Source organism: Trematomus bernacchii, unplaced genomic scaffold (genome assembly GCF_902827165.1).
Source record: "Trematomus bernacchii unplaced genomic scaffold, fTreBer1.1, whole genome shotgun sequence".
Classification (NCBI taxonomy): Eukaryota; Metazoa; Chordata; class Actinopteri; order Perciformes; family Nototheniidae; genus Trematomus; species Trematomus bernacchii.
Genome location: NW_022987656.1, coordinates 262,740 through 285,902, shown reverse-complemented (window position 1 = coordinate 285,902; position 23,163 = coordinate 262,740). Strand labels below are relative to the sequence as shown.

General features: G+C 39.0%; 2 protein-coding genes across 4 annotated transcripts in view; one reads left to right on the top strand and one right to left on the bottom strand.

Moving 5' to 3' along the window:
* Nucleotides 1-8,045: 8,045 nt before the first annotated feature.
* On the top strand, nucleotides 8,046-11,129 carry mrpl33 (mitochondrial ribosomal protein L33). Its single transcript, XM_034135223.1, has 4 exons — nucleotides 8,046-8,171; nucleotides 8,578-8,596; nucleotides 8,713-8,819; nucleotides 10,785-11,129. The coding sequence occupies exons 1-4, from the start codon at nucleotides 8,150-8,152 to the stop codon at nucleotides 10,832-10,834; spliced, it is 198 nt and encodes a 65-aa protein (XP_033991114.1). The 5' UTR covers nucleotides 8,046-8,149; the 3' UTR covers nucleotides 10,835-11,129.
* rbks (ribokinase) overlaps nucleotides 10,870-23,163 on the bottom strand; it is an 85,087-nt gene continuing 72,793 nt past the window's right edge. For all 3 annotated transcript variants that reach the window (XM_034135219.1, XM_034135218.1, XM_034135222.1), the window contains 2 exons: nucleotides 20,003-20,191; nucleotides 10,870-11,507 (listed from right to left, as the gene is read on the bottom strand). In XM_034135219.1, coding sequence (XP_033991110.1) covers nucleotides 11,334-11,507; nucleotides 20,003-20,191 — 363 coding nt within the window. In that variant the 3' untranslated portion in view covers nucleotides 10,870-11,333. The remainder of the gene's footprint in view (nucleotides 11,508-20,002; nucleotides 20,192-23,163) is intronic.

The following is a 23,163-nucleotide window of genomic DNA, read 5'->3' as shown; positions in this document are numbered from 1 at the left end:
GCTATACCCCATAGTTTCAAGTTTGAGTGCTTTCTGTGTTTTCATCTTAGAAATCTTTGAAGCTTTTTGTTTTCAGTTCATGAAAATTTAAATTAAAGTCGCCGATAAATGTCTTGTTCATTGTTTGGTTGTACTTAACAAGACTACATGCTAAGTGGCTCTGGCCAAAATGGGAAACTTGCCACTTTGAAAACCATAGTCCACCAGTCAACGAAGTGACATCACAATGACTACATCTACTTATTATACAGTCTATGCTTGCCCTGTAATCACCCTTACAAGGTGAAAACAATATCAGCCACCACGGTAGGTAAATACTTGTATCTATGACTTCACTCGTAAAGTCATACAGTAGATACATGTACCTACCTGTATAAAAAAACGTACCATTCTTTTAAACATATATCGTATAATACATTGTATTAAATTCTCTACAGGTCACAAGTCATATATGAACCTAAATTAAATTGTATTTTTATGCCCACTCAGACCCAGTTAATTGAGCGGATCATTTACTATAACATGACATTGTATGTAACAACGTATACAACTATGTTGATTAAGGTTATTTAAAGGTTATAGGCTAGACAGACTTATTAAGGTTTTTATTAAACCTATCATATAAATGAAGGAATTAGCCCACATCTTTTACTATTAGCAATTGTGTGATGATGTGAACATTAATGATACATTTAACTTTGACACCCCATTCGATTTTTGATCTGCTGATTCGTTCTGAAAATCATTTTCCTGCAAGATGTCACTCAAGACCCACCACTCTAATTCCTGATATTTTTCTTTTTGGCCGGTCCTTTCCTCATCTCCCTCCTTCCTCCACTCTTGCATCCTTACCCCCCCCCCCCCCCCCCCCATTATTACAGTAGCCTCTCTTTCCCTCATCTCCTCTTCCCCACCCCTTATTTTTCTCTCTGCATAAACCCATCTTACAGCCATTACCATCACCCTCTCCTTTCTTGCTCCCCATTCATCCTCAATTGTTTTACTTCCCTCCGTCAGTCCTTCTCTCAGGCTTCCACTGACTGTTGTTCAAATGTCTCCCCTCCCTAACAGCCCCTCCATCTCTGCCTCCATCTCTGGTGCGCACAGAGCGGATGGCGGCGGCCCACTCAGTCCTCTCAGGGAGCAGAAGGTTTGTCCACTCCCACTCAGGCTTTGCGTCATGGAACACAGAGAAATAGAGACAGAGCAGGGAGACCAGATGGGAGGAGGACACACTGGCTGCCTGTTTTATAACATTACTCCTAACAACGCTGTGGTCATCAGTATGACTATGTAAAGAGGCATGCTTTTGTAGACTCATCAAGCGGGGCTATATTTAGGAATAGGCTGAAAATAGAGGAGTAGGAACTTACAGCGTTGGTGTGAAAAGACAAATGTGTCCGTTTTTTGGAAAAAGGTTCATGCAATATCCTGAAAATATAAATACTATAGGTGCTTTATTATAACCTTATTACAGAAAACAACATGGCTTATTTCCCGCATGCATTGATTTTTTCCTTGACTAAGCTCACAGACCTGTTGCCTATCCGGAAAGTGCTTCAACCATCACAAGATTGGTGTAACCATAGCAACCCTGATGCACATTGGGGTGTGACATCACAACTGACACAATCATTCCCATTTACGCAAGTGGAAAGACAATTACAATTCAGGCCATTCTGCTATTTTTATTTATCTTCCAATGACTTTAAACACGCATTGCATTCGTTTCTGCTTGCACAGGATGATGACAGAAACAACCCTGTAAATGCCGCAGAGAATCATGGCATCACAGCATGTTAACATCCAAATACTGTTTACTGGATTTACACAAGAACAAAACAGAAATTAGATTTCTGTCGGAGTGTAAACAAGAGATTAGATCGCCTCATTTCAAGACGATCAGAAACTGGGTCACACTGAAAGCAGAAATCCACCCTGGAAGAGAATTCCAAACGATCTTGGACGGCAGGATTTAGACGTTCAGACAAGTTGCTTCAAAAGAAATCAGAGACCAGAGTGTGATGTGATCAAGCAGCATTTTCTGGAACTGCCTCACTGATAATGAATTAGATACAGTATGTGAGGACACACTGACTGTACCCAGTGTTTTGTGGGTAAGTGAGAATGTCTTTTGGTTCAGTGCCGCAATGCAAGTAAAGATGTGGGTGTCAAAATGTGATAAAATATCCTTAAAGTCCACAGAATCTACCACCTACAACTGGTGCAGATACACAGCTTTATTTCAGCATCATGAGAGCTGCTGAATTGACTGTATGACAACCTGAACAATAATTATGTAAATATACAAACAATTCATTAAGACATATAGTTGAAAAAACTCTCATACATACATTGTGGAAGTCACTGCCACTAACCAAAAACTGATGATAACTGATTGGCCAGCCAACACTGGTCCAACATTACATGTTTTTCCCCATTTTGGTCCCCATTATCTTTCTAAACATCAATGAATTCAGGTGTTCAGAGCAGGTTGCTAATAAAGCCAATGGCCAGTGATTGAAAGTTATTTAATCAATTTGTCTGTCGGTGCAGTACATTTTCAACTGGTGAACATTTATTCAGCTAACTATCACATCTGATTACTTCTACGAACTCTCAGTTGTGAAGTTGGCAATATACCCTTCAAGTTATCTCTGCTCTAACCAAGTTTAATCAATCTAGGATTTGGTCACACCTTATCAACCATCCAAAACTGGTCCAATGTTGTACATCATGTTCCATTATTTTTGGTATTTTCTTGCTTAAAAAAGAAAAAAAGAAGGCCAGTTAATGCAGATACTAGTTAGAACATGGTGCTAATAACACCAAGTTGATGGGCTTTTATTCCACTAACATCGAAATGTGTGAGGTGCTCACACCATCCAAAAGTGGTCCAATCTTGTACCCTCTTCAAGACGCCCCTTCAAGATCTCGGTCTGATAATGGATTTTCTTTTATTCAACCAAGCAGCTAACCAATGGGACTTCAAAATTATGAAAAAATAATACCTAATGGATAAGGCGTCTGACTTCGGATCAGGAGATTTAAGGTTTGAGTCCCTTCGTGGTTGAAAGATTCAGAGTCTTTAGAGACAAGGTGGAACACTGTGGCTGCCATGGTTAGATGGGCTCAATTTTGCCTAATGTTTAAATCATGAGACTTCATATTATTTTTAAGTAAGGTATTCTTGCCTTGCTTTAAAGGTCAAACCAGATTAGATGGTGAAGATACAGACATAGTTAAGGGGACAAAGGGGTCCAAAAGAGACCAAAACATTATTACTTGTTTTGATTTGTTCCTTCATTTTGTATAGTAAATAGATGATTAGGCATGGTGCTGACGCAGGCTGGGGAGTTGTGAACCACTGTGTGATTATGACTCTGACTCTGTGTCTGTGAGTCATCGTGTCACCTACAGCGATCGGGTTGTCAGGTCAAAAGGAACACTAAACCGTTGTTGTGACAGCTAATAATATGCGAGTTAGGCTTGTTTGGAAGAATTGGTCTTTGTGTTTGTGTGTACTTGCTGTGCTTTGAAGCTGTGCGCCGGATGCTTTAACATTTTAATAATGATCAAATTGTTGAAATCAATATGAGGAAACTTGCAGTCAGTAATCTGATTGTTAATTCACTTCCTATTTCCTTTTTAATTTAGCAACAATGAGTCACATTGTAAAATGAACTGTATTTAGATTTCACAATAAACCCTCTAACATCTGTCTTTTGTCTTCAGCGGAAAAGGTTCAATTCTGCTTTTATTCCAGGGACAAATGTACGGTGGCCGACAGGTGCAAACATGGCACAACGGCCAATAACACTTCCATTAGGAGAAATCATAGACTGTATATATAAAATGCACTGCAGTTAAAAGAAAATGCAAAAAATATAATAATGTGTCAAAAAACATGCAAATAAATAAACATATTTACCAACATGACAACACTTCTTAGTGTCTTAAAATATGATCAAATGGGATACTTGGCAAAATATTGATGGATGGAAAAGCGACATATCATATCAGTGCAGGTTTTTTAGATGTAAAGCTTTAAAGTAGACCATTTTTAGGAATACAGTTTTGTAAAGATTATCTTGAAGGTGTAGTTTTACAGAATAAAACGTATTAGTTATTAAGCTTACTTCTTAATCTAAAAACATATTCCTTCTAAATCTTCATTCATGATATAATTATTAGTGCTCTTTCAATTGCTTCCTTGATGATAAAATGCCAGAATCCAGCCTCTGAACCATCCCTGTTCACCTATTGTATCACTTTGCATTTCAACCTGAGCTCAAGTGTCAAAAATAGAATTGAGCACTTAAGTGATAAAGAAGCTGGGGAATAATAGATTGTAAATGAAAAGAAAGAGCATGTAGTGTGAGCATAAGTGCGATAAAGTGGGAGAAGGAAAGAGTAGCTAACGTCAGGAGTGGCTGAGAGTGCTGAGTGGGCGGGGTGGTGCTGGTGGAGGAGGAAAAGAGCTGAAGCTAGTGGTCTCAGCCTCCTTCTCAGAATTATCCCTTAGTGACGCAAGCTCCTCCACTCACATCCTGACAGCTGCTCCCTGCCTGGTTACAGCGCTCCTCGGGCCCGTCCAATAACATTCAGGCTCATTTCCGCTTTAGTGCATGGCTTTCCCCCACTGGGTTTACCAATAAGGCTCAATTTAGACTCATTAGTACATGTTCACTTACCTTTTTTGTTTCAAGCTAATCTATGCTCTAGTGGGACCCCGGTGCCGCGCACTCACTGGGTGTCCTTTCTATTTTTGATGAAGAGATACTGTGAGGGATTTAAAAAAGCCCATTATTCCTACTCCACATGTCTCAGACATTGTTTATTCCTCAGTGAGGTCATAAAGACTGAATACACCATAAGTACACCGGGTGCTTGAAACATAGCTGAATGGCCTTCAGTGTTTTTATGTTGGATCTATTACCTTTAGAAGTAATGCAGCAATACAGTAATGGCATCATTCTCTTTGGTTTAAGACATTGGAAAGGGCTGTATGGATAGTGAAAACGGACAATTAAACTGTAAAACAATTATGTGAATGATAATATTACATAAGAGATGTAATGCAAATTAAAATATGATGATATATAGACTGATGAGGTCATGCTCTCACAAATGCTTCTCGGAAATAAATATTAGGAGGTATAACGACATGAAGAGGAGTTTACGTCCTGTTACTGCATATTACACATTTTTAACTGACATTATAAAGTAAAATAAATAAGCTATTGGACGTTATATGTAAGTGTGCAAAAAGGGGAAAACGTCATGGAAGTGGACTGAGTTGTCAGCGATGTCACTTGTATATTCTGAACATACCCTTTTATGATATGGTTACAGATTCATACCAACTGCACCACAATTCATTTCAGTATATATATATATGTATGTGCATGGATAGATGGATGGATGGATGGATGGATGGATGGATGGATGGATGGATGGATGGATGGATGGATGGATGGAGCTATACATCAATGCATCAATTTCATCTCTTGTTTTATATGTGATACTGCAGGAATGCTTTCTTGTTAATTCAGTACCTGACGCAATGACAATAAAGGATTTATATTCTATTCTATTATTGAAATGTCTGTCCACGACACAAAAGGCTATTAAGTTACTTTCTGAGGAGTTAAGGGGACTTCCAATGGGACATTGTTGGTATCTGTCCCATTCTTCTGTCTGAGTTCTATGATGGGAAATGAAAAGGATTTTACTAGGTTCTGGGACATTCCAAAGAGTACCTATCTTTTCTCTTTGAACAGATCCATGGGAACTGAGTTGCTTCCCTGAGGCCATGAGACAGAATGACCTATGATGGCTTTGATAAATGTGAAGTGTGCAGTTAAATGAGAAGAAGCTAAGTCATCTGAAAAACTGAAGGAAATTATAATTTTTTTCTTGGAAGTGACAAAGTCGCCAAAAAAGAAAGAAAGAGTATTACATGACCACATCTTTATTGTCCAATCCTATCTCTGTCATACATTCTTAACAGATGCCCATTTGCTCTCATGGCAACCACCAATGTCCTACTGCAACATAACATTGTTTAGGCCATTGGTAGGATAAAAATGGAGACACTCCAACTCTTTGTACAAAACAAAAAAAACCTTCCTCCTCCACTCTCAATTATTATAGTAGTCTTCTGAATGCTCTCAGCAAAGACCTTACCTGTCATATTAAATAAAACACAGCCAATGACAAGGAACATGGGAAAGCAAACAATATGTGCTGGTCTTATTCTCGAGATGATCAGAAAGCATAGACCAGTTCAATTTCCTTTCAAATGCAAAAATGTATTCAATTCAAACCTACAGTGGTAGTATGCGTACTCTCATGTGGAAGATAGTCTTAATGCTATGGGGGAAAAGAGAACCATTTTATTTCATTCTTAATGTGACTTAATGTTCATAGAAGAATTCATAGAAGTAGTAAATGTACATCAATATGAGGCAAGTGATACATCCTCAATAATAATAATAATACGTTACATTTATAAAGCGCTTTTCCTGGTGCTCAAAGTGCTTACAAGCAAGTAAAACAAAATAACAACAAAAGTAAAAAGTGCTAGGCTAGGTGGAATAAGGGCAAGGGGTTAGTTGATTAGGAGTTGAAGGCAACAGTGAAAAGGTGAGTTTTGAGGGATTGTTTGAATGGTGTGAGAGTGTTGGCGGATCTGACGTGGCAGGGGAGGGAGTTCCAGAGTGAGGGGGGGCTGCAGCGAAGGCCCTGTCACCCCAGGTCCGGAGCTTTGTCCTGATGGGCTGCAGTAGGTTAGCTTCAGCAGACCTGATGCGACGGGTGGGGGTGTGTCGTTGGATGAGGTCACAGAGGTAGGGGGGGACAAGGTTGTTGAGGGCTTTGAAAGTGAAAAGTAATATTTCAAAGTCAATGCGGTGTTTGATGGGGAGCCAGTGGAGGTCATGGAGGATAGGGGTGATGTGGTCGGAGAGTCGGGTGGAGGTGAGCAAGCGGGCAGCTGAGTTTTGGACATATTGACGTTTTTTTTTAGTATGAATGCAGGTGATCCAAAAAGTATGCTGTTGCAGTAATCCAGTCGGGATGTTATAAAGGCATGGATCAGAGTTAATAGAAGGCTCTTTTCAAAAGGTATGCAGTTATACTGTATTAATAGCCAAAGGGGTCTCATTCAATGATTTTCAGGCATCATCAATGTTCCGTAAATGTTCTCCTTTTTTCTTATATACAATGGAATCCTAATTCTGATAGATTTTTTGGGGGGTTTTCAATTTGTAAAATGATAAAAGTGAGTATGCTTTATCCATATCAATAGTGTTTGATAAAATAAACTAATAATATGAAAATAAAATCAAACATAATCATCAAAAGGGTATATGCTCTTCTCAGATTAACATCATAAATGCTTTAGCTCCATGTCAGTGCCAAAATAAAAAAATGGGTACATGTCGAGGGCCGGACTGGTTCAATGTTTATAGCAAAACTTATTGAAATGAACTTATTGCACATATTAAACCTGGAACTAACAAAGCTTAAATTATTGCCTATAAAAACAACATTAAACATTACATAATCAGTTGCATTCATTTCTTATGGCTCTATCTGCAGCTTTTCCAGAGTCATTTCTTATGATTACATTTTTCCAAAGGCCAACAACAGCTTAAAAAAAACGATTTCCCTCAAAGAAAAAAACAAACATGCCCTGTTGTCTCAAGAAAAAAGTGCAGAAGGAAACATCCATGTAAACTCAGTTTGCTCTGTGATGCTAGTTCAAGCCAGATACTTGGCATCTCATCTTGGGTGCAAGTTCATCAATGTTTGGGCTCAGGCTCTGAGCTGAGGAAACCCTCAGGATTGAGTGAAGGTGTGCGTGCAATATACCGGCGGGCCAGATCTAATAGTAATTAGAAATTATCCTGCGGGCCGAAATTAAATCCACCACGGGCCGGATTTGCCCCCCGGGCCTTGAGTTTGACACATGTGCAATAGACTATAACAAAGGTCAGTGGATGTAATTCTGAAAACTGTACTGCGCCTTTAAGGGGACCCGGAAGTGCTTGTTAAACCGGAACTACAGACTTCCCAATGTGACTTACCTTGAAAGCACTGTTAGGATTTAATGTTGTCAGTCTAGTGGTATAAAGCCTACGAAATGTTTCTTACCACCGCAAATTGTGAGTATTTAAATGAATGACGTTGCGTGGATGCGTATGCAGTGCTATCCCAAACGTAGCTGAATGAACCAGTCAGTTTAGTAACCCTAATGCTAGCTAACGTTAGCGGCTAGCTACCTCTCAATGTTAGTCAACACCAGCTAACGTGTTTCTTTTACTTTGCTTCTGCTGTCTTGGGTTTATCTGTTGTATTGACGCTTTTAACCTTAAGTGTTTTGAGTTATAATTGTTGTTACTTTTATTATTGTGTTATGTAGCGGTTAACTTGAGTTAGATAAGAAGCTAACCATCTGTAAGCTAGTGTACTTGAACGGTAGCTAAATACATTCATACATACTATTGCTCTTTCTTACTTTATTGCTCTGACTGATTTAATAAATATCCTTTGTTCTTTTTCATTTCCCAGTGGCCAAGGCTAAATCAAAGTAAGTGGGAGCCATTTGAATTGTTAAACTAGTCAATTCAGTGTTATATCCTTAGGTTTAGTAAAGAAATGCCCTGTACTTGCAGAAATAAGTTTACACATGTTGTTTCCCATCAGGACCATCTTGGTGCAGATGATGAGCGCTGCAGGGACAGGCTTCTTCTTCAACACAAAGAGGGGCCGTCTCAAGGACAAAATGGTGATTCGCAAACATGATCCATTTGGTAAGATATGCAGATGTAACAATGCACACTGAACACCTTTATTAAGCCTTAGTCACAGCCATTCAAAACTGCTGCTTGGACTTTTAGTATGGCAACATAAGCACCTGTAGCAGGAGGTTAATCAATTCCAGATCATATCAAATAAAGTATTGGGATCCATTTTGTGAGAACCCCTCTTGGGGAGACTGGTTTTAATTTGGCAGACAGTGGTGGATTTGTGGAAGAAAACTGAAACATGCTTTGGAAATGCCTGCAGGCTGTGGGGTTATTTAAAAGCAGTGTTAAACTGTTGCATGTTCATTACTTACATGGTGTAGTAAATGTTTGGTGGGGAGACCATTTAAGTTGACAAGTGTGTCTTCATAACTGTCATAAGTCAATACTATAGACCATTTTTTGTTCAAACTAATCTCCTTACTATTTGCTAGCACACCTGTATAGAAAGGATTTACAGAGTCAGGCTACAGACTGTTTTCGTAGGGACCATTATATATGTGTGGCAAGGAGACAATAACTGAGGAAGCCAGTGATCTCTGTCTTTTTTTTTTTAGAGTCTTGAACACGCCTTTTCTCCACAGCAAGCATGTTTTTGGGTCATTTTAGAGTCAGTAGAGTAAGGAGGAATTATATTTAGTTTACATTGCCTTTTCTTTTTTAAAGTGCCTGTGCCCTGCTGCTGCACAGCGGGAGCAATGTTTTGCACATCTTGACACTAAACCAGTGTTCTTGTTTATTACATCTCTTTGTGTATTATGATGTAGTCTTTGTATTGTTTTATCTCATCTCATTGTGTAACTTCAATGATTCTCGCCTTGAAATTCTTCAAAGTTTGTACATTTTAAATAAAAATGTCATGGTCTTGAGATTTCTGAATAGACATGGGTCATTAAAAGTGTTAGAATTTAGATGTATTTCAGAATAGATTTTTACATACTTATTTTTACCTACAAAGCTTTTAATAGTCTGGCACCATCGTACCTAAAATGTATTTGAATCCACTATTGCCCCTCTAGAACATCACGCTGCCCAGAGTCCTCAAACCAGATCAGGAGACAGAGCGTTCAGCCACCAAGCCCTTTCTCTGGAACCAACTTCCTGTTTTTATCGGAGAGACAGACAGTGGGTGTTTCTCAATCTCTAGTAAAGCTGCTCCAGAGCCACTATTTCAAGCATACTACGTCATCGAGTGCCGCCGAATGACTGTTCCAATGTCCAGCATACTTGGAATTCTACCGAGGCCGGCGTACTTAGCGTGAAATTTCGAGGCTGCACATGTGTAGACTCCGCGGTCTTAAAATCCCCACAATGCTTTGCGCACGGACCAATTTCCAAATCTTTGGCGGAAATCGTGCTCCATTTAAGGCGGGGCCTCGCATATGACTCACACCTGCACACCTGTTAGCCTGTTCCACCATTCTTCGTTTTCCGAGGCTAGGAAGGATTCTTGCCTCACTTCTGAAGGAAGTGACTCGGAAGACATGTGCTACCAAGCAAGCGTCTTCGACATTGAGAAACACCCAGTGTCCACATTTTTAAGAGTGCATTGAAGACCTTCCTAATTAACAAAGCCTTTAGTCAGAGCTGGCATTTTATGGTACTTTATTTTACTGTTTTATGTATTTTTATGATATTTTGTTCTATCTAATTGTATTTGTATTGGACACACTATCTTGTCTTTTAATTTTGCTCTAATTTTATTGTTTACAATGTGGTTGTTTGTTTTTAATCTGTTAAGCCCACTGAGATAATCATGTTTTGTGATATTGGGCTATAGAAATAAACTTGGCAGGAATACAGACGGATGTTTTTTGAATATTTTCTTACTTTACGGTAGTTTTTCCACACATTGAAGCTTCTCTCTTTTTAATTGTTTTAAGCTTCTCTAAATCCTGGTAGTTCTGCATTTTATTTTTCAAATGGTGTTAGAACTCTAACCTTATTTTTTTCTTCTTTATGTCTTCGCAGTGAACAAGCACGTGCTATTCTTTGAGAAGAGGAAGATCAGATCGATTTAATAAGCAGCCAAAATAAATGGACAACATGATCCTGCTCGATTTAAACTGACTTTTCTTTATTGACATGGATCAAAAGGCCTCCACCCCCCCACTGCACCAGTGGTCAAGCCTGGCTGAAAATCTTCAAGAAGGAACTACAACTCGTGTGTAAAAGTTATGCCATTACTCTGGGCTATACAGTATCATTGATAACAGTTCAATAAGGTTTCTTGAACCTTTACATGTAAGCCAAGTACCTGAATCCAGCCGTTTGTTAAATATGAACTATTTGGACAAATAAAATACATTTAATCAACTTTGTGTAGTACAAGCTATGTGTTAAGATGTTAATCAATTATTAAACTGTTTAAAACTATTGAGATTCTCTTTTGTAAGTAGACTTACCAACATCACACATGCACTTTTGAAAGTAAAATGAATTGGCTTTATATAAAACATTTTTTTCCAAACAGGTCCATTTCAGACTTGTTCCATTATCACTGGTGTTTACTGGCTGCTCTCAGAACAGTTCAGCTGGCAGGTGCTTTTTCAAGGGGTACGATGTCTGCGTGCCAACAGTCTGCACGCTCACTCCCGCCACCTGATTGGCTCTGCACGCCATCTCCTCCAGAGGCATTGTGGGATAATGGGCCATGTAAAATGCCAGCGCTCCAATAAAGCTGTCTCCAGCACCCTGTGAAGAAACAATATTACGAGTTTGCTTTATTAAATTCCACCTGCGGTTCAAACCGCCCCACTGTGTAACTCTACAGCTGCGCTCCACTCAGCAGAATCATAACATCTTGAGTAGGCTGCAATAAGTGAGGAACAATAACAAACAGACGACCTGTGTAATAGTATGATCCATCTTCACTGTCGTACCACCCCAGACTGTATTGGAATGCTATTTAAATCAAACAAATGGGAAGTTAAACATACATGCCAAACACATTCAACAGTAGGGGGTGCTGTAGCATTTGTTAGTGGATTTTCACAGACTTGTGTTGCTTCCTAAAGTATTTTAAATGACTTACTGAACTGTTATGTAGTGTGAGAGTGTCTCAGTCAGCTCTTCAGAGAAACATCTCTATTACGTCCATTACTCATACTCAAACCTTCTTGTAATGCCAGCAGAATGACACTTTGGTGGTAAAAAGCTCATGAAAAAGCAGGACAATTTAAACATTTGAAACTGAGTATTTTTTTACCTGACTTAGAGGAAAGACCAAAAGTCTCAAGTTCATTATGTGCTCAAATATTTGAAAAAAAAAAAAAAAAAAAAAAAAATCCCCAAACTATTGCAAACAATCAAATAAAAAAAATAAAAATATGAAATGTCTTTTAAATCAAAAACTGCACAAAGCTATCGACACAAAAATCCCCCCTGTGTTTTTTCAGTCAGCTGAATAGCACATGGCTGATGTAATCACTAAATGCTAACAGCTAACAGGTTTTGGCTATCTGTTAAACCTATAAACCATCCATTCCCATCTTTTAAATGGGTTACTGAACTTTAACATGGTGTGAAAGTGTATCTCAGTCAGCTCTTCAGAGAAACATCTCTACTACGTCCATTACTCATACATTCTTATAATGCCAGCAGAATGATAAATAAGTGGTCAAAAGCGCATAAAAGAAAATTGCTATATGGCATACTTAAAAAAACAGAGTATTTTTTACCTGAATGACAAGAAAAGACCAGAAATATCAAGTGCATCATTATGTGCTCAAATATTTAGAAATAAAGGAATTCTACAAATAAAAGCCAAAATTGTTGCAAACAATTACATTTAAATTAATCAATTATATATATATATTAACAAATAAAAACATTCTGAAATACATTTTTACAAATCAAAAACTGCACCAACCTAAACAAAATTCCTGCTCTGACAACTTTTTTCAGCTGAACAGCACATGGCTGATTTAATCACTAAATGCTAACTGCTAACTGGTTTTGACTATCTGTTTAAACACATAAACCATCCATTTTCACTCATCTATTGATAGAGATGGAATGTGCCGTCTACGCCCTGCAGGGAGGGGGGGTACTGATGGGAAAAGGCACGATGGTATGTGGCGACACGCTCATGTTTAACCACAAACTCCCCCCCTCAATGCTGGTTCTCACAAGCCCGCTCCATTACTCATCACCGCGGCTCTCAAAAGAGTTCATTGCACTCATCTATGAGCACCTCCGTTACCCCCCCTCACCCTCCGACCTCAAAGTAACCCTTGGGATGATTCAGTGACATGGGGCAAAAAAAGCCTAACACTGACCCCGACCCGGCTGGAAAAAAGACTCTGGGCCAAATAGGGTTCACAGTAGCTGGGGGGCGCAACCCAGACAATATGGGCTTTTCCCCCAGCACCTAAACTGGTATTGGTACTGGTATGAAATGTCTTCAACTACATAGATACAAGCCATGTGAAAAAAAAAAAAAAAGAAGAGGTCTGATTTGACATTTCAAAGGTCACTATTGCACCCCTCCCCCACTGAACGCCCCTGGTGTGACTCCTGGGGAGATGCTGGAAAGAGTGAGATCAGAGCTGAAACATTTCACAGGCCTGGTGGATTTCCATTTCTAAAGCCATGGTGTGTTTATGTCTCCTGTCTGGTAGCTGGGCTGGGCCAAATACAGGCCAGCGTTTGGAAACGAGGCTTTGGTTCTTGAACGTCTCCCAGTTCACACGTTGTGGTTGAAACTGAAATACCACTCTTGGTGATTGGGAACCAATGACCAACGGAGAGCGGTCGAGTTAAGGGGCTAATTTTATGCTGATAATCATTGTTTTTGCACGTGCCTCGTCCAATTTTCCTTTTTAACCAACTGTAGACAGTTAACTAATCTACCACCAAATCCCTGTCGGTACAACCACCTCTGTCTAGTCGCACTTCAAAAGGGTGGGGTCAGACAGGTTAAGAAAGCTAAATCTAGTAATAGGGCTTGTTGCTATAGTCAATATTTGTATACAGTTAACATTTAACAAATCTTATCTTAAAAAAATCAAAACATGACAGTTTGGGTCAAAATTGCATTTCTATGGTTGAAAAAAACACAGTATTTTCATTAACATAATTTCTGATCAATAAAAAGTAATTTCTTCTGGAGGAGATTACTAACATCAGTGCCTGTGTTGGGCCGCAACTTGTCCCTATGGTTTAACTGTTATTGAATACTTCATTTTGAAATGTAAATACCAGTCAGTAATGCAATTTCAAGTTGTGATATTTCAAAAAGCTTTTTAACCCTTTAGTATGTTTTTGTATTGTTCATAAAATCAGATTTTTCAGGAAAATAAGTTTTTTCTTATTTTAAGCTGACATTGGAATTGATCAGTCTTTTGTCTTGAACATTTTAACAAATAATCAAGGCATTAAACACTTTAATTTATGAACCTAAAAAATATATATTATTGTGCAAAATGAAATTACCTAATGGACATTTTAAAGAAAGGTATTTGAATAACATGTATTCAGTTTGATAAAATATTTCAATCATCTTATTACACAAAACAAACACAATTGTAAATATTATGGCCTATTTTTGCTTCCATTGTGATTTCTGTCCAGCTAAATATGACTTATTTTCAAGTATGGACATTTGCACAGGAATTATGTATAAATTATTCCTAATAAAATAAATTGTGGGTGGATTATTAAAAAAGTTGTAAGTGGAAAATGTAGTTTTGGCTGCTCAGTTATTTCAAATGACAGTCAAGGGCTTAAATAAAAAATACAATGGAGCTACTTTTTTCTTTTGGAGTGAGCGGTGAGGGACTAACATGCCATGCTTGAGGGCCAACGTAACACTGACATGTTATCTTCTATCTTGACGTGGTGAACTTGTTAACAAAGTTTCCTATCTACACATCTTGATTTTGCAAGAAAGAAATACTTCCTTATGTCTTTCAATGTCATTTCTTAGTGGGCCAATCCTGGTCTGAATAAGTACTGACGAAACAAGACCTTTACTGATCCAATGTACACTTTTGGTCACTTTACAGTACGGGCCACCCTCCAACCTTACTGTCTTACTAACATCTCCTTCACAGAGACTGGCATGTGACGCTACTGGATCTAGTGCATGAAGCTCAACGGGGCTGACAAGCACTACCCCCTTCAGCACCGCCACCGCTGCCCTCGACACAGTTTGGTGAAGGTTAGATCTGGAGGCCTGTCAATCAAGTGACACAAGCGTTTGCCGAGGATGAGCTGTGATGCTCTTTCTGGTCAACGACGCCGTCCGCCGCGTCTTGACCTCCGTACCGTTCCTCCGCCTGTCGTCATCCGGTACTCAGATGGAAGTTAGAAATTAGGATGGCAGATGTGTCTGCGAGAAGCTTGCCAAATTACTGAAGTTTGATTTAGGAAGTTGTCTACAGTGTTGAAGTGTGACACTGCAATAAAACAGTCATCAGAGAGCCAGGAGCCTGCAAAATGCAATTGATCAGAGTCTTCTTTGGACGATTTTACATGGTGACAAACTGTAACCATTGACCTTGTAAGTATTGTACTGACAAACACAAGGGAGTGTCCTTTTGAAATGCTTCTGACAGCACCTTTCAATGTGAGTTTAGAAAAAAATTGAAGATAAACGGAATACTTCGCAAAAGCTGTAATAACCTGACTGGCTGTACAGACGAACAAAGGCACGCATACAGAAACTCAAAAGTCAGTCAACACAAAATCCAAGGACAAAGACAATCGTAGCGCCCATACGCTCTGATTGACAAGTGATCTTTGTAAAGTGTAGTGCAGAAACACCACATCTGAGCACCAAAGACAGACAAAAACAAATAAACGGAACTCATAGAAAATCCCAGAAAGGACTGCGCACAGCTTGTCTTTCATGATATGAGTCAGATGCGACTACTGAACCTTTGGAAGCCTCCAGAACCTGTGACTGTGTTTCTCACCCAGAGGCCTCCTGCGATCTTGACTCCCATGTGCCATTAACTCCTGAAGCCTGCAGCCATTGTCAATGAAAGGCACCCAGGGGAGAGCAAAGACCAACTGAGGGGCAGCGATGACTCACAGCAGCTTCCACGTCCGGAAGCAAGGGAACAGCCAGGGACGAGGGAAGAAGATTCAGAGATCAAAAACACGTTTAATTGGGCCAATTAGGGCTCTCTCATCTTTAATCCATCAGCAGTGCTTTGTCTTAGCCCTCTTTCACTGTGGTCGACATGACAGCACACTAACCCTAACCGAATATCTGGGTTGCTAAACAGCAGCTGCTGTCGCATATGCTTAACATTTTAAAATGGTGATGTGGCACTATTTCCCATGGTGCCCTACTGCTTGCAGGGTTGAGGAACGCGATGCTCAGAAGGCATCGGTTACCTTTAGCTTCCAGGAAGAAAAATCTTGCACGTCTCCAGTCATAGGAGAGGACTTGAATTCATTTGATCCATCAGCAGTGCTTTGCCCTCTTTCACCGTGATCAACATAACTGCAGTAGCAGAGAACTGGCCAAACATCTGGGTTGCTTAACAGCAGCTGCTCTAGCATATGCAGACAATTTCAAATGGTGATGTGGCTCTTTTCTAGTGGTGTCAAGCTGACCTACGGCTTGCAGGGTTGGGGAACGCGATGCTCAGGAGGTATTCCCTTACCTTTGGCTTCCAGGAAGAAATTCAGGCAATTAGCCCAAGCACGACTCCAGTCATAGGAGAAGACTGGGAATCATTTGAGTGTCCAGACCCACTGTGCAGCTGTAATGTCTGGTTTAGACGGCACTGTCTACCTTTGGCCCTACACAGTGGACCTCCCGGAGCAGTGGAAACCAAGGCCACCCAAGTCCTGCTGGGGCTAAAGGCACTGGCTCTGTGTGTGTTTGTGTATGTGTGTGTGTTACAGTCTCTTCTTACTGTCCACACATCAAAAGCCAAGGCTCTGATCTCAGCGAGGGAAGCCTGTACTCAATTTAACACAAAAGGGAGGCAAATGGATGAAAGGGGGGGGGGGAGACCTACAGTCGATGAGTTGATTCACTTTGTTATTCATCCAGATTCACGACCCTGACTCAGCACGTAATTGCTCGTGCCGTGTTAAAATGTGTTATTCCGACAGCTGCAGGAGGAGCAGATGATGAAATCGTATCAGTCATTAACCAAGCTATATCAATCAAAGAGAAGAACTCCATCTGGGACGGAAACAAGGGGATGAAACGCATCTTAATAGATGGCAGAAAAGGTAACAAATGTTATCAGTAGTGGGTCATGCCATCCGCAGCTGAACAGTAGCCGAGCTTAAAACTGTGAGAAACCGCAAGTGACTCACTGTTGATATCGAAGAATTTGCGGCCTAGAATGTGTCTGATACTAGTAAAACCAGAGAGCAAGAACAATCCTAGTGATGACAAGTCTGGAGCCGATCCCTCATAAACATTTCTGTCAACTGCTACTGCTAGAGAAAACACAAACAAAGCAGAAATAACAGAAGAGGCAAATCATAACTGAAGAGGCCTGTGTTACCAGAAACAACCTCGAAGACGTGAATAATGATCTTGATAACAACCTGTAGTTTTTTTTCTCTCTCCGGTAGAAAAAAAGGCTTACTGGAAGAGGGATTATGATGTCCAAAAGAGTTAAACACTCCAGAATTTATGGGCCCATCAAAGAACAGAAGAGGTGGGGTGAGAGTGTGTGTGTGTGTTTGCGGGGGGACATGCAACAGGCCCCGACCACAGCTTTCTGCTGACTGATGCAAGCCCAAGAGGTGAGTCATGGGAGAGGAAGGGGGGGAGGATAGGGGTGGTGGGGTAAGTTCTCTTGGGGGCTACTGGGAAGGGGGGATTGGAGAGGGTGAATAGGGGCAGTTATGTGTATGCTTGGAGATGAGGGGGCATGGAGGAGGTCGCACACCGTTCAAGAGAGCAGGCCCTTTGTTCTTCAAATGCCAACGTGACCTGGGATAAGGAGGAGATGCAGCTGCACTGCTTTTAGGTTATGTCTGAAAAATACACAATATATTCATGTGTGCGTCTCGCTGTTACACACATTTAACCAGTGTCAGAAATGGGTGCTGGCAGACAGGAATAAATACCCAAAGAAATATTATATATATGCTTCTAAAAATCGAGATTGAGGTGAAAAAACTGCCATTAAAATAGTAAATTAAAGATATATATGCCAAATTAAGGCCAATATGCTGAGCTTCATACATTTGTAATCAAGAGATTGAGGTATAGAAATTGCCATTGAATATCACATAAATGAAAAAGATGTATAGATATATATATATATACATGTATATATATATATGTATATATATAGATGTATATATATATGCCTGTATATATACACAAATGTAGGTCTAAATGCTTCAAATAATGGTTTACATATCTCAATAGGCCTATAAAAAACAATATTTATTAAAAAGCCCAATATGCTAGGCTTAAAATAAAAACTTAAAAACTATATATACATACCAATTTAAGCAAATATGCTAAGGTTAATATAATTCTGTACTCTAATTCCTGTTTTTTCTATGCCTCAATAGTTTTGTAAATACCCCATTTTTTAGACAGTGGGCAAAAAAGTGGCCCCCCCTAAATGTTTTTATTTTATTCATTAAACTTGAATCAGTCCTATTTGTACTGCCTTTCTTCTTTTCATTTTCCTGACTTACGCAATAACCGACGTGGGTTTCTGGTAAAACTCAAACTGCATGCTTGTTATTGTTTTTTACAATGATGCATAATGAGCATCGTTTGGAAATTAAAGCACAATAAAAGTCCCTTGGGGAACTATTCAGTAAAATAATCCATTACACCAGCAATTAAAAGGCTGTAATCAAACAAAGAGGTGATTAACACCTCTGAGCGATGACGTGTTTAGTTGGTAGAACACAGGCCCGCAAAACCCTCAGAAACAGGAAGTGCAAACATCCAGCCGAGGCTCCTCTGACGAAAACAAGCCACAGAGGCAGTAGTGAAATGAGTCAAGCGATGCAGGCCTCTTTAAAGATACTATCCTGCTTTTAGGAGGGGAAACAGCCCGTGGTCACCACATCCCCGATGATCTGACACCGTTCCACTCGAGCAGCACTCAGATCAGTAGCTCCACTAGAGCTCAGAGTACCGGGAGAACATTTGACTGTGATGACTGGGCAGATGAAAGATCTGAGTGACAGTGTGTTGCTTTGGAAGTAAGGTGGAATTCTCTGTCAAAATAATATGTTCCTCTGTTATTGCTAAAATACCAATTTTAAAGATGTTCCTTCCATTGTTAAGTGGACTGGCTTACATAATCTTCTATTTAAAACAGGTTTCCTTTTACATATATCAAGTGTTATCACATTCTTCTCTGTCATAAACTCAGCCTACGAAAATTCTATATACACACGGAACATTTTTAAACAGTTTTAACAATTATTATCACTTGAAGGATATTATTTTATTATTCATCATTGATAATCATGATAATTATAGTGATTCATTATAAAGACCTGAGATCAATATGAAGCAATAACTTACGCCCATTTAAGAGTTACATTTATAGTTTAAAATGTAATTATATAAATGGTCTTTTCCGGACATTTAAATGAAATTATTTAAAATAACAAAAATAGACCTCCAGCTGTTCCCGTTAAAAAGACAAACCTCTCATGTTTAAGCACTATTTGAATTTATGTATATATATATATATTAACTGAGAAGGTGTTCTCTGTCAGAAAAGGTGACACAGATGGGCCAGGGGAATTTCAAAATAAAGGCCCATCTTGAAGGTGTTTGTTAAACCCCTAACACTAGTGTGGCTAAAATGCTAAAATACTAATGTCCTCTGGTTCAAACCTTTAAAACGGAACAAGAAGAACAAACCATGTCCGGTTTCACATTTTTGATACTAAAATTATAAAATGAATAATTGAAAAATAGTTACCAAATTAAATAGCCTACGTATGTGTGTATATGTGTGTGTGTGTGTGTGTATATATATATATATATATATATATATATATATATATATATATATATATATATATATATATAACTGGGGTCATTTACTAAGAGAGAAAAATCCCAATAAATAAACCTATAGATCAATTTGACAGTTAGCATTATTAATTGTAGTATTTCAATTTTCTATAGTTATTACTATAATATTGTTTTTGTGAATTTTTAAGGCCATGACTATTATGTCGTAAGAAATTCACGGACTTAATACACGAGTCATGCTTACCGTGGTGTCCACTGATTTGACTGAGGTAGTTTGAACATGTATTGAGGCAGACCCCTGTGCCTCGACCACCACACAGCCTTGGGGTCCCAACGTGATGATGACGGAGCCACAGCCTCGCTTCAGCAGCTCCTGCCCGGCCCGACGGGCTTCCTCCACGTTAGAGACCGGGGATCCAGTCAGCAGCTCAGCCTGCAAGACGAGCAGAGGGGCAGAGTCAAGAAACTGCAAACATCCCGTTCACCAATGGGACAATTTCTTAGTCATTTTAACGAAGACCTTTTATTGGTCAGGGAGCTAAGTTAATTAAGATAGAGCTAAACCAGCACTAGTGTGGGATACTTGGAGGATGCATTATGGAAATTCCCCAATTCCCAAGGACTGTGAGTAACAAACAGGAAGTCAAAGCAATTCCTATTTTTCCTGTAAAAAAATACACAAATGTTTTATTTGCCTCTTTAAAAACCCAGTGAAGTCCATCACAACCATTCACTATGTCCAATGCTTCCTAATTAGTATTCTATAGGAAGTATTTAGCGGATTTGTTTTAGTTTTTGTATTAACATTTGTGTGATGACTCAGCTCTTAATCACACACTGTGGTGGTCATTAAACACATTCAGTCTGTTCAGGGTTTGCCGGATCGGCCAGCAGTCTGCGGGCCAAACACATTTTCAAAGAGTAGATTCTCCGACTGCGCTGGCTCATCTGGCTCCAAAATGACTAAACAGTGACAGTGCAGAACTCCACAGCTGATGCTTAGAACTTTAAAGAAGGACTGAGAACCAGCAGCAGTTCTCTTCAGAGTAAGTGGCCCCCTCCGTAAAGATGAGCCACATTATCATGCCTATGTGATTAAAGGCGATTGCACTGCAGGTTTATTTGCAAGCATAACTGAAAGAAAGTGACGTACAATTACACAAATCATCGTCAAATTAAATCCTGTCATAAAAGCTAGACTTTCTAGTCTGTCTTTCTTTAAAATATTTGAACTGTTTATGCACATTTTTTGTATTAGACTGCAGGCTTAACACATGTTGATTTACTGTATTTATGAAATGCTTTTTCTAATAATGAAACTCAAAACATGCTGTCCTTTCATAATAATATTAACACCAAATCAGACGCTTATTTCTCAAAATAAATACACCTCATGTTAGTTTCAGTGTTTATTGCTGTATAACATTTATTTTTTCTTTATTTCCCATGTTGAGAAGCATTGCTTCTTAATCGCTTATTACTTACGACCCCTGCTATTCATTTTAAATTGTTAGAAAAAAATTAATGAATTGCATATTCCTTCCTTCTGACTTTCCTCAAAATGCTACAATGTACAAAGTGTCGGTTAGAATAGTGCACATTTAGGTTTAATGTTATATGCTTAATTAAAATATTTCAACTGTGGTGTCTTGAACAGAAATAAACTTCATTTGAAATATGAAAATAGAAATGAATGCAGTGAAGCATTTTGACAATCATTATTTTGTCTTTGTGAATGTAGATTAAATGTAGAGCAAAGATCAGTCTCTATGTTCCATCATTTATATTAACACTGTATATTCAAGTTAAATACTGATTTCAAATATAAATTCAAGGAAATGTCCAGTGAATTAAAAGCTAATGTTTAACATAAGTATTTTAATAATTTAATAATAAAAATGATATTACAAACAAAGAATGTTAGGTATTACTCAAATTGAGGTTTCATATTATGATCATTGTTAATATTATTATAACTTTGGGCTATTAAATGGTCATTTTTATTTTATATTTCTTTGACCAATGCTTTTTAGAGTTCGCCGTCATACACAATCAATGTTCTTAACTGTAAATTCACTACCCATGATAGCTTGTGCGTCTCCATTTTTGTGGACAGATGTTTGTTACTACAATAACTTTTTTTTGTGACTTTGTTTAGCTTTTCTCCTTCATAAACCAAAATAAAAAAAATGTGGGACAAAAGTGACTTGATTAAAGTTCCTCGTGAACAAAAACAAATTAAACAACATGTGGGATCCATTTAGACTTCCCCTTTAATTTTCTGGAGCAATTTCAGGTCTAGAATCACGCTGCTCTATAAATACCACTATACAAAATTACACGCAACATATTTCTTGTTAATGCTGCTTTTTGTTTTCTATGAAAGTGTGTGTGTCCTTTCAGATCTGTGGACACAGTTTGGCACGCGAGGTCCTCAGGTGGACATCAAAGATAACTCCTCTCACTATAAAGCACTTCAGTGCAGAATGTGGGCTCAGGATCAAAGAGTGCCTGCACTTTGTCATCCTTAAGCCCCCCCCCACCCGACCCCCCACCCTTCAGCTTGGTACAGTGAGACCACACACACACACCTGTACAGAATGTGTGCAAACCCACACAGGAGGGTCAATGCTTGGTTCATGCTCACATTGAATGGGGGGTCTGAGGATCCCCCCCACCCCCACTGTCAAAGTGAACAATGACCTTGGACAGTTCAAAAATAAACCGCCGAGTGTATCGGTGCGTTTAGAGCCCCGCAGCCACCCCGGTGTTGTCGGATGCCAAGAGAGAAAAAAGAGCCGTTTTGTTAGTCATCGGCTTCACACCAGGGCAGGGAATCAATCTACCTCCCTCTGTGTGCAGCAATAGGAAAGTTGAATTATGGCTCTCTCGCTGTCTATGTGTGCGCTTATTTCACACACATACCGCACAAAGCATATGCAGTATAAAGCTGTTGACACTGTGGGTGTATTATATGTTTAAGCATAACACACAAGGGTGGAAATAAATATGCTGTCATTAGGTAATTTTATATATTTATAGCTTTTTTCATTTGCATTACATTCTGTTTCAATTTGATATTGAAGTTGTTTAAAGTACATTTTCTTCTCTATGTTTGCCTCTGCATCAGTATGTCTTGACAAAAGCATTGCAGAATTTAGTTTAAATACATTTGTTGAATATAAATCCTAGACTGTCAATTTAAATACAATTTGTTTTAGGTCTTTGATTAGCATTATAAACGTTATGTTTCTTATGTTACATTAAAGGCAGTTAAACATTGTAAGTCCCAGTTATCGGTATAGCTTATCTGCAGTATATGTATGTGTGTAACTTGCAACATTTTTGGTGAATATTCGTGTGGAAGAGGCTCACTGGCAGGGTAGGGGAATTACTTTAGTCGTT

Excerpts from the sequence above, each read along its gene's own strand:
- mrpl33 (XM_034135223.1), top strand. The coding sequence starts at position 8,150 with ATGTTTCTTACCACCGCAAATT. Across the intron at positions 8,820-10,784 it reads TCGCAAACATGATCCATTTG|TGAACAAGCACGTGCTATTC; the intron begins GTAAGATATGCA and ends ATGTCTTCGCAG.